The following is a 16305-nucleotide window of genomic DNA, read 5'->3' as shown; positions in this document are numbered from 1 at the left end:
GATGGATAGATGGATAGATGGATAGATGGATAGATGGATAGATAGATGGATGGATGGATAGATGGATAGATAGATGGATTTTTTATCTTTTAATAAAAATAGTGTTTCCAGGTGAACGGAAAGTCTGATTGGACGAATCCAGCTGTGGGTTCAAGTTCAACCGCAGCACCATAATGCAACGAAGACACAGGAACTGGAGCTTTCAAAATAAAAGCATGCGTTTTAAGTCAGATCCTGTTACAGGGACTATTGAGCAAAATAACAAGTCACGAAATCCTTTCAGTTAGTGATGTGAAACAGTTTGTGTAAATATGTCTGTGATGCGTTTTGTTACCTGCTTATTGGACAGTCGTGGGTTTATTTTGAAACGAGTCTCTTGGAGCCTGTTTCTGACTTGACAGCTGTGAGAGGATAAAAGTCACGGCCAGAGAAAAGGAGGAAAAAGTCAGCCAGCAGGAGTTGGAGTGGAAAGGCGCAGAGTTTTCTGCCGCAGAGGAATTTGTTTTCAACGCATTTTAATTTTAACGCATTTGCTGCGAGTTGATGAGGAAGAAGATGACTTGGGTGTTGGTGTTTCTCCTGCCTCTCGTCGTGTCAGCCCAGTACGAAGGAGACACTGGATTAATAATCCCGGAGCACGGCTTCTGCCAGCCCATCTCCATCCCGCTGTGCACGGACATCGCCTACAACCAAACCATCATGCCCAACCTGGTGGGCCATTACAACCAGGAGGACGCGGGGCTCGAGGTTCACCAGTTCTACCCCCTCGTGAAGGTCCAGTGCTCGCCCGAGCTCAAGTTCTTCCTGTGCTCCATGTACGCGCCGGTGTGCACAGTCCTGGAGAAAGCCATCCCGCCCTGCAGGTCCATCTGCGAGAGCGCCAAGCAGGGCTGCGAGGCGCTCATGAACAAGTTCGGCTTCCAGTGGCCAGAGCGTCTGCGCTGCGAGAACTTCCCTGTGCACGGGGACGGGCACATCTGCGTGGGGCAGAACCAGTCGTCTGCGGCCACTGTGCCCCCCATCAAGGCGCCCTCGGGGCCCCAGGACCACCCCGTGGTGTCCACGTTTGACAGGCCGTTCCGCTGCCCGCCTGTTCTGACGGTTCCTCCGTATCTGAATTACAAGTTTCTGGAGGAGAAGGACTGCGCGGCTCCCTGTGAGGCAGCAAGGAGCGGTGGGAGCCTCTTCTTCTCCGACAGAGAGGTTCGGTTCTCCCGCATATGGATCCTGGTGTGGTCTGTCCTTTGTTGCGCGTCCACGCTGTTCACGGTGACCACTTATTTGATCGACATGCAGCGCTTCAGATACCCTGAGCGGCCCATCATCTTCCTGTCCGGCTGCTACACCATGGTCTCCATCGCCTACATAACCGGCTATTTTCTTGGGGACAGGGTGGTGTGCAACGACGGCTTCAGCCCCGACAGATACAAAACCATCATCCAAGGCACCAAAAAAGAAGGCTGCACCATCCTCTTCATGATGTTGTACTTCTTCAGCATGGCCAGCTCCATTTGGTGGGTCATCCTGTCTCTCACCTGGTTCCTGGCAGCAGGTATGAAGTGGGGTCACGAGGCCATCGAAGCCAACTCTCAGTACTTCCACCTGGCTGCGTGGGCAGTCCCAGCTGTGAAGACCATCAGCATCCTGGCCATGGGACAGATCGAAGGGGATGTGCTCAGCGGCGTCTGCTATGTCAGTAACCTGGACCCCCTGCGGGGCTTTGTACTGGCCCCTCTCTTCATCTACCTTTTCACTGGCACCTCGTTCCTACTGGCCGGTTTTGTGTCACTGTTCAGAATCCGCACCATTATGAAACACGACGGCACCAAGACGGAGAAACTAGAGCGGCTGATGGTCCGAATAGGGATTTTCAGTGTGCTCTACACCGTCCCTGCCACCATTGTTATCGCCTGTTTCTTCTACGAGCAGGCCTTCCGGCCCCACTGGGAGCGAAGCTGGGTCAGCCATAACTGCAGGGGCCTGGGGATCCCCTGCCCCACACAGACTGTGCTCCACATGACCCCGGACTTCACCGTGTTCATGATAAAGTATCTAATGACACTGATTGTAGGAATCACATCTGGTTTCTGGATCTGGTCTGGAAAGACTCTGCAGTCTTGGCACAAGTTCTACGCAAAGCTGACGAACAGCGGACACGAAGAGACCACGGTGTAGAATTAAAGGACATTTAAATGTGGGTAATAATGTTTTTCATTTGTAATGTTTTATTTGTCTCAGCTTCATAGAAACACACACGCGACAGAATGAGACGAGACAAGCCCGACTGAATTTAACCTAAAGGTATCCACTGCCATCCATCCGTTGTCTTTACCCGCTTCTTGACTTTGGGTCGCCGGTGCCAGTGTCCACTGCATATTATAAAACATAAAGTAGGTTATCGTGAACCATCTGAAATGATGCAGCTTAAAGGAGTTTTCAACCTAAGCTGCTGTTTTCCCGATATATTGAAATGCGATTTTGAAACGCGGGTACGCACTCGGTGTAAACAAAGCACTTGGCTGAAAACCCCACGGAAGTTTGAGTCACATAACTGACCAACATTCAGCCTGTGTAATAACTCAACCGGTGGAGTCCGACAGTTTTAAAATCGATGCAAACAGAAAGAGAATCAGCTACGCAAAATCAGAATTAAAAAACGAACAACTGTTAAGAATAAATATTGGGTGGCAAACGGTGAAGATGAAGCTTTTACAAATCTTCTGCTAAACTAGTCATTTCACTATTTCAACCTACTTTTAAAGCATAAAAAACTTTACCAACACGTTGAAGTTGGTCCCAAGTCTATTTCCTGCTTCCATAAGTAAACATTTGCACGTGGTAGGTGGCAGACGTTTGTAAAGTTTACTAAAACTAAAATAATTTTTAATGTAAGAGCTCATTAACCATCAATATGACGAAAAAATGTTTTAAGAATACCTTTTAAAGAGCAAATAATGATTTTGATTCTTTTTTTTAAACGAACTCCAAACAAGTAAAGGCCAGAGACACGTTCACGTTCTTTTTTTGTTGTAAACATTTTGTGTGAAGTTTAAAAAAAAATCCTGTAAATAGAATTGTGTAAAAATGAACTATATATTTGTATTCAAAGTAAACAATTTTGTACTTTCATTCTATCAGCTTTGTTTATTTATGCGCTATAAGAAGGCACAAGACGGGTGCCATTTGATTTATTCTAATGTTTTTAGTACTTTACAATAAGACTTCCTTATAGATGGCTAATAAATAGTTTATAGATACGTTGTTCATTCTTCTATAAGCACTTCATAAATCATTAATAACTGTTTATTATGCATTAGTTAAGGGTGACGGAGACAAAACTGACCAGTTTGTTGCCAAATAATGAACCAAATGCGGCACCAACGTATTTCATCTAGAGTTGTTCTACGAAACGTTTCAGACTAACTTACTACCTTGTGAGCACAATAAACATTTGTAAACCTAATATTTTTAGGATATAATATTAGTTGTAGTTACTTAAAATGCAGTTATATCCTAAAAAATAGGTTTACAAATGTTTATTGTGCTAGTAACTTGGAATGAAATGTTTCATATAACAACTCTAGATGGAATATACGGGTGAACAGAGACGACTCAATATTTGGCAAGAAACTGGTCAGTTTTGTCTTTGTCACCCTTAATTAACACATAATAAGCAGTTATTAATGATTTATAAAGTGTTTATAGAGGAATAGCCATCTAAAAGGGGAGCCCTCATGTAAAGTGGCTTTTTGTTTGAACGACAACAATATAAAATGGATTACATTTTCTTTTTAGTATCATGTTTTACAAACAACATGACATCTTTGTGTTTCTTTAAAAAAACATGCACAGTTTCTACATTTTCAGCTGAAAGCGCTCGTTTTCCAGTTGACCGCTTCCTCGGGCGTGCACGTTGCGTGCTGAAGCGTTGTGAAAATGTCCCAGCCTGCCTGCTGCGTAGAAGAAGGGATATTCCGTTTCGCCGGGCGCTTTTCTGCTTCGTGCCAGTTTGGAATTGTCCGAGTCGTGCACGGCTGCAACTGAGCCTTTTCTGCCGTGAGGTCACGGAGGAGGCGGATGTGTTGTGGAAAGCTGATCTCCGTGCCTCGAGCTCAGGGCGAGAAGCAGGCGTGCACATACCAAACCGTACGGGCGTTTTGTAGATGAAACGTTTAGATGCGATCACGGCGCTGCAGGTATTAGACTGCACCACTTTTGGTTTTACCGTAACCTTCACAAATTTAAAGGCCTGTCTTTCCTTGAAGGGACGTATTTTCCTGCTGCTTTTCATGACAGAGTTTTAATTCAAGATGGCCGCCACATCTTACAAGATGTGGTAATGCTTGGAGGATGACTCATAGCTACTACCACATAAACTTTACCAGGTGACCGTATTTTTTGGACTATAAGGCGCATTAAGCGAAACAAAGCCACCACAGGAACACTTCCTGTGTTGTTGTTGTTGTTGTTTAGCACCGTGTACCAAATAAAATCAGTTCAGAATTAATACATAACGCTCGCCGTCGAATTTTGAGAAAATTAAAGGATTTTAAGTGCACAATGTACTCAGAAAAATACAGCATTTGTAATTTTGAGTAAGATATGGACATTTTTTTGTGGTAGCAAAGGTGCATTAGCTGTAGCAGCCGACTTGAATTTGATTCAATATTACTTTCTGAAAGTTTCATTAAAATCTGTTTAATGGTTAATGTGATATTTTGCTAACGGTGGAGCAGAAACTCCTCTTAAGATCTGTTTTCTCTTGGGATTTCCTACATCCTTGCATGTTGCTGAATAATGACGGCTTGCAGCAGAATTAAAGGTAGAAGCTGAGAAGAAGGAAAAAGCATAAATCAACCTGCAGCCCTGTCACAACACCTCTGCCCCCCTCCCTGACTGCTCTCAGATGATTGTGGGGAATGTAAGTGAGTCTGCGTCGAGGTGCTGGGCCTTCGCCGACTGACAGACAGTCTCCTGTGCGCCGCTCACTTCAAAGCGCCGCAGAAACCCGACTGGCTCCTTGTAAACCGTGCTGCCTGGCCCGAAGGCCCACTTCCTGCGCTTAACTCAACTTAATGGTCGGCTTGTTTGGCTTTGCACTGGAGCAGAGAGACGAAGGAGGGGCGGCGGCTGTGGGTGGGGTGCTGCAGGGAAGAGGGATCGTTTCAGGGCTTTGGAAAGCAGAATGGAAAACTCTGTGTTATTAGGTTACTTTTGTCTTTCTCCAGCATGAACGAAACGTAAAAGCGCGATGCAGAGTCTTTATCGCCCAAAGGCGCAGTGATAATGGTTTTGTGCGTTTGTTTACATCTGTAAAATATTTCATGAATCGTTGAACAGATTTGATTAAAACGTTCGTCTACAACTGATGAACCTGGCTCAAGATGGCCGCCATGGCTGAGTGAACTTGGCAAACACAAATATATCTGTTACTCTATCAGATGTATAGATATTGAGCTGAAATTTGGTGTGGTAGTAGCTGAGAGTCATCCTCAACTTCTACTTTGAGCTTTAACTCTTCACTCAAGATCCGTGTTTAAAACGATGTCATTTACCAAAGTAATCAACCCTATTTGTTAGAGATTTTAAACACCTCAGAAAGTACTGTAATCACTGTGTGTTCATGTACAACTGACTGAGTTGTGTATTTATATCTAATCAAGACATTACTGCTCAGAGTATGTGTTGGAAATGACTCTCAGCTACTACCCCACCAAATCTTAGCTCAACATTTATAACCATGACTGAGTTGTCGCCGTTTGTGTGTTTGGTAAGGTCGCTTAGCTTCGGCAGCCATCTTTAATTGGGTCAACTGCAGACGTTAATCAGCGATCACGCTCTGAGAGTTTTCTCATTCGTGAGATTGTGGTAACAGTACACACGAAAGATAAGCACACATAAATAAATAAAAATTACATAATATTGGTACGTTTTTATCCAAAACAATACTTTTTGACACACAAATGTGTGTTAGGTGGTAATCTTCAGTCATTTGCGTGTACTTGTACTATGAACAGAACAAGATCTGTATCAGGGGTTTGAAGGGGCTTAAAACAAACTGAAGCAAAGAGAAGGTTGAAATGAAGAAGAGAAGCCAGACGTGGAACCTGTTTCTAATCAAATCCTGGTTCAGACCCAGGAAGACTTCACTCTCCGAGGGCTGAATTAGTTACAGTCGTACATTTTCCTAACCATGGGCGAGTGATTCAAGAGCAAATACCAATCTGTCATGGTTTCATGAAAACTCAACAGGAACTCCAGAACATTCCTCTTTCTCCTGTGATCACTGGGAACAGGATCGGAACTAAACTACAGTTATTTCTAGACTTGTTGTTGTGCTCCGTCTTTAACCGTGCACCTTTAGACGCCCAGCTGGGGCAGCCATCTTTAAAACCAAACCCTTCTGGTTCAAAAGGGACGTAATTAAGAACGACTGTTTGTTACTAAAATAACATCTAATGAAAGAATTCTAACTTAACTTTTTAAAAAGTGATTATTGGATGTGCTTCTGTGGCTAACGTTTGAAGTCAACACAATTTAAGATGCTTACCAAAGACAAGTGACCTTTAAAATACAAACAAAACAAAAGAACGCCCACAGTTTGGTCAATTTTTCAGATATTGAAGTAAAACTGGGTGTAGTTTTAGAAAGTTGTTCACAATACTTCAAAGTGTTACACATTACATGAAAACATTTGATTCAAACTTTAGCACGTTGATGTATGTTGGAGTACATTTGTCTGTTAGCAAAATATCTCATTAACCACAGGCTGGATTTTAATAAGATTGCCATAAAATAGTAATTGGGTGTAAATCTGACTTGTAAAAAGTTGCCACAGCTAGTTGACATGGTCCAAGATCAAAATGATTATAACTCAGTTGTTTTATGTAGATTGAGGTAAAATTTGATAAAGGTAGTAGCTGAGAGTTATTCACAGCACATACTCTGAGCGTAACATCTTGGTATGTCACATGAAAGAGCGCACATGTCAATATTTGTAAGGTTTAACCAAGACTGTTACATCCATCAGGATTTAAATCTATTGTAGCATCATGTTCCTCATCTTCTTGGCCTGTATAACTAATAACATGGCCAGATTTTTTTAAACCACTTTAACACATTACCTCAAAAATTAAAGAAACATCTCCAAGTGTAATCTTGTTCATAACTATCCCACTCAATAAGTTTCACAACTTCACGGCTCGTTTTTATGCCCCATAACTTTTAGGAGCCGGGACCACACACGACCGACTGACTCGAACACCAACAACAAACTCTGGAGAGTCGCTCTCATCAAGTCCTGGCCCAGTTGGACTTTATTTCCTGTCCGATCCCTGAAGGCAGGATGAGAAAGTGTGTGTGTGTGTGTGTGGGGGGGGGGGTCTAGCTGCTGAGCAGAGAGGTGACAACAGCTGAATGAACAACATCTGGAGCAGCACGATGGGGATGATAATAACCCTAACTGGTGGGAGTGTGTGCACGTGTGGAGACGAAGAGTTAATCCCAGAGGGAGGTTAAGTGTCGCAGCTCATCATCCTGTTTCATTCAAGAGTTGTTGGATGCTGATAGCTGAGGGCAGGAAGGATCTCCTGCAGCAAATCTGAAGAATCTGGTCACAGATACCGAGCCGTCCACCCAGACCCAGCGGTCCTCTCGGTCCTCTCAGTCCTCCTGGGCAGCAGGACTGCCCGAATGCCGGGCAGAATTCCTCCCTGAGCGATGCTCACTCCTCCCAGTACTCTGCCAAGCTCCTCATCAGCGATGCTCACTCCTCCCAGTACTCCGCCAAGCTCCTTGTCACCACGGACAGACAGCTGAAGGTGCCGGAGGATGATCCTGGCACTCCCGTTGGCACGAGACAAGTTTCCCACCAACCCCAGGATCTCAGCGGTCAGGAGTTCCGCCGCTAGGTTGACGGAAATTCATCCACGATGCCTCCTTTTCAACTCATTTTGGGTTGCATTTGAGGTATTTGGGCTTCTGAGATGTTAATCAGCTGGTTCTGGTTGTTAAAAAAAAAAAACTGTGTTGCCATGGTTACGCATCATAACAAATGCCCCAAAGTCAAAAAGTTGCAGTAAAAATCCTTCCAGCTGCACAGCGTCCGATACCAGTAATCATCTGAAAAAAGTGATTTTACATCCAGAAAAAAGAGGAATTAAAGTTTTCAAAAGCAATAACTTAGAATGAAAGAAACAGCTGCTCCAACATGCAGCCGCCCCGAGCGGCGCAATCCTTGAATCATTTGTGGATTTCTAGAATCGTGCTCAAACTCCAGTTTATCCAAAGAAAACTCAACATAACATGATTTTAGTTAACCCCAAGTGTCAGACTGAGTAAAACAACAGATGAGTCTTTATTTACAAGTGCAGGTTTTTGAGCTGAATGCCTCTTGTTGTGGGAGCCATGGGGGAGAGCTGTGGGGTCCTGATCCAGGAGGGTACCGTTGGAGAGGGGAGCAGGTTGTGTCGAGGGTGAAGACGGCTCTTCAGGCTGAAGGTTTTGGTTTGACGTGGGACACAATCAGAACGAGTCCAGGTCTCAAGGAGCAAGGAGGCCTTGGAAGGCTAGAAGAGTCCAGGACTTGGAAGTTGCTGCAGGAAAAACCAAAGGTCTTTAGAGACGAAATGTCAGGAGACAGTTTGGTGGCTGTCCATTATATTAATGTCCCAGCACTGAAGGAGCGTGTGGCAGAGGCGTTCATGCTCCTCAGAGAAGTCCTCCAAATCAGGATCAGGTGTGGTGGCTGGTTGGGATCGGCTGCAGCTGTGGGAGAAAGTGAGTGGCAGAACCTCGAACTCCCCCACAGCAACTGAGTGGTGATGATGCAGCAGGACCGTCTTTTTAAACGGCTGACTTGTTTTCATGTTTTCCAGAGAGTCAAAATGAAATATGTTGCAGTATCTTATGAGAATGTGCGTATTGTTGTCGAGGTTTGACCAACAACCCTGTCATTTCTCAGCAGACGAGGTAAAACTGACTAAAGAGCAAAGGAGCTACACGTGCTGTCTGAAGACTGATTAGAGACACCTCTTTTAAAACGTTGCAGCTCTCTCAGTCATAAAGTTTTCTGTAATATTAAATAATCAGCGCCATGATGGTGCAGTTATTGTGCGTTAAATTTAGCTGCAGTGAGCAGCAGCGTGTTAAGTTTGAAAAGAAAACGAACACAGAAGTAATAATCAAACCCAAACACTGATGCCGTCATGGGCTCCAGTAAGGCCCGAGGCTACTGGGAGGATTTATTGAGCGAGCTCCTCTCTGGTAAGCACGGCGGGCATGTTTTATTGGAGGCCCTCTCTGCAGCGCTTTGTGAGGAATTTTCAGCATGTCGCTCCGGTCTGCGAGAAGCAAAACAACAAAAAAAAAAAAAGGAAGAACACTGCAGCCTTTTCCTGACGGGCCCAGTTGCAGAAATTTTACAGCTTCAGAGAAAAGATACGCTTCTGTTTGTGCCATGTGCTCGTTTGCTTCCGTCGCCTCAGTTAGACGGCGACGAGCTTCTGCCTTTTCTGTCGCTGTTTACAGCTCGTCTCTATGAATAAAGCCGAGGGAATGAGAGAGCGGTTAGGCTCCAGTTCTTTAGGTATCTCTGTAATTTCACTCTCCACACAGTAAAATCGCTTCCATGTGGGCCCTCACTAACAGCACAGGGGTGGAGGAGCCTCACTGCGAAGGTGGGGGTGGAACACAAATTATAAACTGCAGAACCCAGTTCTGTTACTTTGCTGGTGCTGGTGTGAAACTTATTGTTGTTTTTCTTAGTCATGTATGTAAAAATATTTTACTCAGAAAACTTCATTACACTGGTCTTTCAGTTGAAACCAATGAAGGAAAACTAAGTGCTAGATTATTTAAAAGGTTATAGAAATGTTTTTTTTGGTGAATTTTTCCCCTGGTGACTCCAACACATGTTGAAGTGTCTGCTGAAAAGATCCTGAAGGGCCAGACAGTCGGTCAATGTGTGAAACCAACGGAGCAAAAAACAACAGGACCTTTTGCTCATGGGTCAACGATCAGAAAGACCTCTGCAGAGCTCTTTTATAGTCTGAGCCAAAAGAGGAAACACGCCACCTAGGTCTAAAAACGTAAAAACTTATAACAAGCCACTTTTATCTTTCTTTTGCACTTTTTACTTTAAAATGAGACAAAGACGCTGGTTTATGCTAAACAGCACCCCCTGCTGTTCAAACCTGTGTACTGCTACAGAACCACAGTAATCCAACATCCAAATAAGAGGCAGATTATTTCCTGAAAGGTTCAATAAAACCAATCAATCATTCAGTTTATCTTTATTATCCATAACTTTCAATGAAATGGAGATTTGTTTTTGACATCTGGCTCATAAAAACAACACATGATAAAAATGTGATTAAAAAAACTTTAAAACCAAGCTTTGCTAAATCAATTAAAAACATTCATTTAAAACCATTCTAAAATAAAAAAATCAGTCTAGTGAGATATTTTGCTAACAGACAGATGTACAGAGTTGACTCCAAATAGATATATAGATATTTGATTACAAATAAATACATATAGAAACCACATGTGTGCATGATTGCTGTTATTTGTGGATAATCTTATATTTGAATTAAGAGGAACAGTTGCAGAAAAACAGCCACAGATGTTCTGCTGTCAGAATAATAAACGTGTGCTCAGTGGACTAAAGAGCAGCTTTAACTCATTAAAGTTTGGTGTTAATGAGCTGAAGAAGATGGTATTAAGCTGACTGTAGTTCTACGTCTCCTCTGGTTAGTGATGACAGAGTCTGTAGTTCAACTTTTCACCCTGATAATCTGACAACTTGCTGCTGGGAGACTTTGTTTGTGTACGACTTTTTAAAATGAGCATAATGAGTTAACCATCAAACCATAGTTGAACTTAACGTAAAACCAACAACAATAAAACTAGATAAAACAACAGTTTGTGCAGTAACACAGTGTGAGTGCTGAAACTGAAATGTTAAAATTAAAACCAGCAGAGCAGAAGTTGGGGCAGCACGGTGGATCAGTTGGTAGAGCTACTGCCCTTCACTGAGAAGTTTGCCGGTTCAAATCTCGACCGGGGGCCTTGCTGGGTGGAGCTTGCATGTTCTCTCTGTGCATGCGTGGGTTTTCTCCAGGTTCACCGATTTCACAGACTAAAAACATGCATGTTAGGCTGATTGGTAACTCTAGATTGTCCCTAGGTGAGAGGTTGACTGGTTTGTTTGGTTTGGTCATCATTTGTCTTTATGTGGACTACTGACCTGGACTGGAGACCTGCTTAGGGTGCACCTGACAGTGATGGGTGCCAGTGATGTTCTACAGTATGAAGATGAACACCAACAAACTCTGAGAGACTTCATGCCTATGTTGTCAATGCTCGTCCTCTTCAATCCAACACTTTGCCAAGAATTACATCCTGGTATTCAGATGAATTTTCCTTTGACACTTGCAGCCTGAACATTTTTGCAGATCAGAAAGTTTGTAGCACTTGTGTTAGCGTTGCAGCAGTGTTAGTCGTCTTCAGAACAGCTGCTCCGCAAGAACAACAGATATAAACACAGATTTCCAAAGATCCCTGGATTCTAGTCTCTTTGGATCAGTGGGCAGCAGCTCAAATCCACACCCTGGGATTAACAGAGTCCAAAGAATCTGTTTTTATTTCTTTATTTCTTTATTCCACGTGCTGACTGGTTGCACAAGGAGGTCCAGTTCTATATTAGGTGAGCGGGTCTCTCATATGTGGGTTATGTACTGACCTGCAGGGTGATTTCCACACCACTAAAACTATTTTATTATTGTTTCTTTATCTCTTACATTATGGTTTATTGAGCAGACAGACATTTTCTTTTATGTGCACAGAACTGGACATCCTCTAAGTCAGTGGTTCCCAACCCTAGTCCCTGAGGAACACCATCCTGCAGGTTTTAATTGTTTCCCTGGTCCAACACACCTGATACAGTGATTTAATTACTTCCTGGGGTTCTGCAGAAGCCTGCAAATCACCCATCCATTCAAATCAGGTGTGTCAAAGCAGGAAACAGCTAAAACATGCAGGGTGGTGTTCCTCAAGGACCACGGTTGGGAAGCACTGCTCCAAGTCTTTCCTTAAAATAATTCTGCTCTGAATTGTTCACATTTGTCCTGGAAACATCAATGAGATGAGGCAGTGTGATGTTGAAATGAAAGGAGGAGCAAACATCAGGCACAGCCAGAGCTTTTAGTAATATTTAGCTACCACACTTCCTCGTCCTGACATAGGTGTTTCTATTTTAACTCATGTCTGGGGAAAAGTTAAAAACATAAAGTCAAACACACAGAGAACACTGACCTCTAGATGGAGCCATTTCCCACCTCCTTTTGGATGGAGCAGCTATAGAAAAGCTCAATGTTTAAAAAAGATCCTAAAATTAGCATTATTTTATTTAAATTCGTGATTAAACTCTTTTTCCTTTCTCCTCTTGATTTAACTGATATCACAAGTGGTTCTTCCAAGTTTTCATTAGTACATCTTTAATTATATGAAAACAAAGAATAAAACAGGATCTGCTACAGATACTTTGTGACTGATTTATATGTGTATTTTAGTTTAAGAGTTAAACTGGTTTATTGCTGCTTGTTGAGGTTGTTCCATCACAGCCTCACGTGTTGCAACAATTAATATTATTCACAATTTTAAGTATAAATGGGGTAGTTCTGTGCAGTGCAGGTGGCCGTACGTGTTTAATTTAATCAAGAATCACATCTAAATCAACATCACTTTCATTATTAGTGCACTGAGAGATAAGTTAGTACTGATGCTACATTTTCTTTATCATTATGTATTTCATAAGGTTTGTTTAGGCATAATAATCCAGTAAATCAGTTTCGTTATCTGCAGTTTTATTCAATTTGGTTTCCCTAAAAGTCAAAACAGAAAAGCAATTCCAAATCTTAAATAATGATTAAAGACAACGAACTGAAACGAAGTGAAACTCCCTTTCAGAATGACAAACGTCTCTGTTGGCGCTGAAGTTAACAACATGACCTGTGACAGAGTCCACCTGAAGACATGGTGCCGTTTGATTGTTGTAAAACGAGGAACGGTCTTTGGAAGGTAGGAAGACTTGAACGCAGGACTTGATGGTAAAAACCTGACTTTTTACATTAAAGGGAGCAAAAACCTTGTTATTTTGTGTCGTGCTTAGAATTCCTGAGTTTCAGAACTCGTCTCAGCGAAATGAACAGGTACTTCAGGAAAAGCAGCTCCTCGAGGTCCGTGTCGCATCCTGAGAAGTTTGCTGGAACCTCCTGTCCTTTAACTCTGCCTTGGTAAGTGGTATCTATTTATTTTATTGGACTTTATTAATCCCCATGGGGAAATTAATGATCTGCATCTTTCCCATTGCACATGTGAAGCAGTGGACTGCTGGGGAGCAGCTGGGGGGGGGGGGGGGAAGGCCTTGCTCATGAGCCCAGAGTGTGGCAAATGAGGGTGGAGGCAGGTGAGGGTGTTTCACCTTTTCCACCCACATTTTGATGTTGTTGGTCTGGGGAGTTGAACCGGCGACCCTCCAATCACAGGCCCACCTTCTCTAACCTCTGTGTCACCACTCCCCCGAGCAATGTGTTTGTGTCAGAATACCACATTTATACCACATATACCACCAAATCCCCATTGATATTCACTTTATACTGTTCATTGTGACTTATATATAAATATATATATATACTTCACCACTTGCTCTCGCCGAGATCGGATGCTTCTCCCCTCCCTCTCCACTTTGCTGCTCTGTCTGTGAAACTGCTTCTGGGCCTCTCTTGCATCTTCCAAACCATAATTATGAACTTGTTTTGATCAGTTGGTCCCTCAACGCAATTGATAACATTTCTTTGAAGAGAAGACAGGGTTTAAGCGAGCCAATTTGCCCTGTTGGCACGCACGCAGCTGGATATCTCATCAACTTGAAGGCTTGATGATGCATCTATCTCTGCTGCCATCTGTGGATTTTAAGGACGCATATTTAATTGGATTTTCAATAACTGGTTCCTGCTTTTTAGGATTCAGCTGGTTGCTGGTTTTATCTACAATCAAGGAAGTCGTCAGCAGCAAATTTGGACCCGATCTCGCTGCTTGCCTTTATGATGGCTTGGTTCGTGCCTCGAGTACCCAGACTCAAATGCCTTGGGCAGAATGGATCAGATCTTGGGAATTTTACTCAGTCATGTTCCATCGGTGTGGCCATGTAATTTGGACATTTCAGAACCGAGTGGACCAACACAGACTCAAGGTAGATGTCATTGAGTTCTGCCTGCCCCCAAAACAACTGTGTGTTTATCTGAATTTGGCTCCCCTGGCTGGCCTTGAAGGTCATCTTATCTGAATTCACCTGGAGAACATGAGATCTGACGCTCACCACCCCCTCCCTGAGGAATTTCCAACTGATAACCAGATGAAACCAGCTGAATAAACTTTGTGTCATCATTTCAGGACTCTTGGATTCTCATAGACATTATTCTTGGCCATTCCTCAACATCCTTCAAGAATGTTTATGGATCTCACCGGAGGACATTGACTGATTATTACATCCTTATCAGAACTCTTACAGTGACCTCGAGAGCGTCTATGAACATTGCTGACCGCGCTTGTCGTCTCCCCCGTCTGCAGATTGTCTACATAAATATGTGCTTGTTTGTGCGAGGCAGGGTTTTTTAATATTAGAGGGTTTTTTCTCAGGCCGGAAAAAAAAAAGTCTGATAGGAATTTTTTTTCACCTCCAACTCCTACATGTGTCCAGTTAACCACTGGTTTTGTCTGTCCAAACAGGTCTCACTTGTAAATGAGTTCTCGTGGCTCAATGAGACTACCTGGATAAATAAAGTCTAAATGGAAAAAAAAAATCTGTTTAAATAAAGGTTGAATGAATGAATGAATGAATGAATGAATGAATGAATGAATGAATGAATGAATGAATGAACATGCAGACCCTTTCCAAAAAATTAGAATATCATGTAAAAGTTGTTTAACTTCCATAATTCCATTCAAAAAGTTAATATTTAATAGATGACAGATTCAGGGCACACAATTTAAACAATTTCAAGTATTTATTTGTTTATTTTTACATAATTTGGGCTTCCAGCTCATGAAACCCATGAAAACAGGATTTCAATAAATTAGAATACTGTGATGAAATCATCCCAAATGTCGCAGGACGTGAATGTTTTAAACTGAGTGTGACACTAATCATCTACTAAACTCAAAGCACCTGCACAGGTTTCCCCAGGTGTCATTAACTTGTCTCAGTTCTGTTCAATATGGGGAAGACTGCAGACAGAACATCTGTCCAGAAGACCATCATTGAGACCCTCCATAGGATGGGTAAGACACAAAAGTTCATAGCTAAGGAGGCTGGCTGTTCATAGAGCGCTGTGTCCAAGCACATCAATGGAAAGTCTAGTGGAAGGACAACATGTGGCAGGAGAAGATGCACCAGCAACAGAGATGACCGTGGGCTTCAGTGGATTATCAAACAGAGAAGATCCAGAATCTGTCAGAGATCCAGAAAGAGTGGAATAAGGCGGGAGTCACAGCTTCAAAAACCACCACATTCAGACTCATCCAGGAGATGGGCTACAACTGTTGGGTTCCTCGGTCCTCTTTTCAGATGAAAGTAAAGTGTCTTTCATTCAGAAATCAAGGTCCAAGGGTTTGGAGGTAGAAGAGTGAAGAACAGAACCCATACTGGTTGAGGTCCAGTATAAAATATCCACAGTCAGTCATGATCTGGGGTGCAATGTCCGGTGCAGGTGTTGGTAAACTCTGCTTTCTTCAATCCAAGGTCACTGCAACAGTCTACCAGAATGTTTTAGAGGACTTCATGATTCCTTCTGCTGAGGATCTGTATGGAGATGCAGAGTTCATCTTCCAGCAGGACCTGGTCCCTGCCCATGCTGCCAGAAGCACCAGAACCTGGTTTGATGCCCCAGCTTGACTGGCCAGCCAACTGGTCGGACCTTAACCCCATTGAGAATCTGAGGAACATGAGGAGCACCAGAGCAACAACAAAGAAGATCTGACAGCATGAAGGAAATCTGGGCTTCCATAACTCCCAGTCAATGACACAGGCTGATTGTCTCAATTCCATAACTCCCAGTCAATGCCACAGGCTGACTGTCTCAATTCCATAACTCCCAGTCAATGCCACAGGCTGATTGTCTCAATTCCATAACTCCCAGTCAATGCCACAGGCTGACTGTCTCAATTCCATAACTCCCAGTCAATGCCACAGGCTGACTGTCTCAATTCCATAACTCCCAGTCAATGCCACAGGCTGATTGTCTC

The 16305-nt window shown here is 43.1% G+C and overlaps 1 protein-coding gene across 1 annotated transcript; it reads left to right on the top strand.

Moving 5' to 3' along the window:
• Positions 1 to 543: 543 nt before the first annotated feature.
• LOC119421244 (frizzled-2-like) lies at positions 544 to 3029 on the top strand. The gene has a single exon (XM_037688622.1). It carries the CDS (start codon positions 544 to 546, stop codon positions 2173 to 2175), a length of 1632 nt encoding a protein of 543 aa, XP_037544550.1. The 3' UTR covers positions 2176 to 3029.
• The last annotated feature ends 13276 nt before the right edge of the window (positions 3030 to 16305 follow it).

This window comes from Nematolebias whitei, chromosome 15 (genome assembly GCF_014905685.2).
Source record: "Nematolebias whitei isolate Nwh7 chromosome 15, NemWhi1, whole genome shotgun sequence".
Lineage (NCBI taxonomy): Eukaryota > Metazoa > Chordata > Actinopteri > Cyprinodontiformes > Rivulidae > Nematolebias > Nematolebias whitei.
The sequence above is the reverse complement of the archived record's forward strand: the minus strand, read 5'-3'. Positions and strand labels throughout refer to the sequence as shown.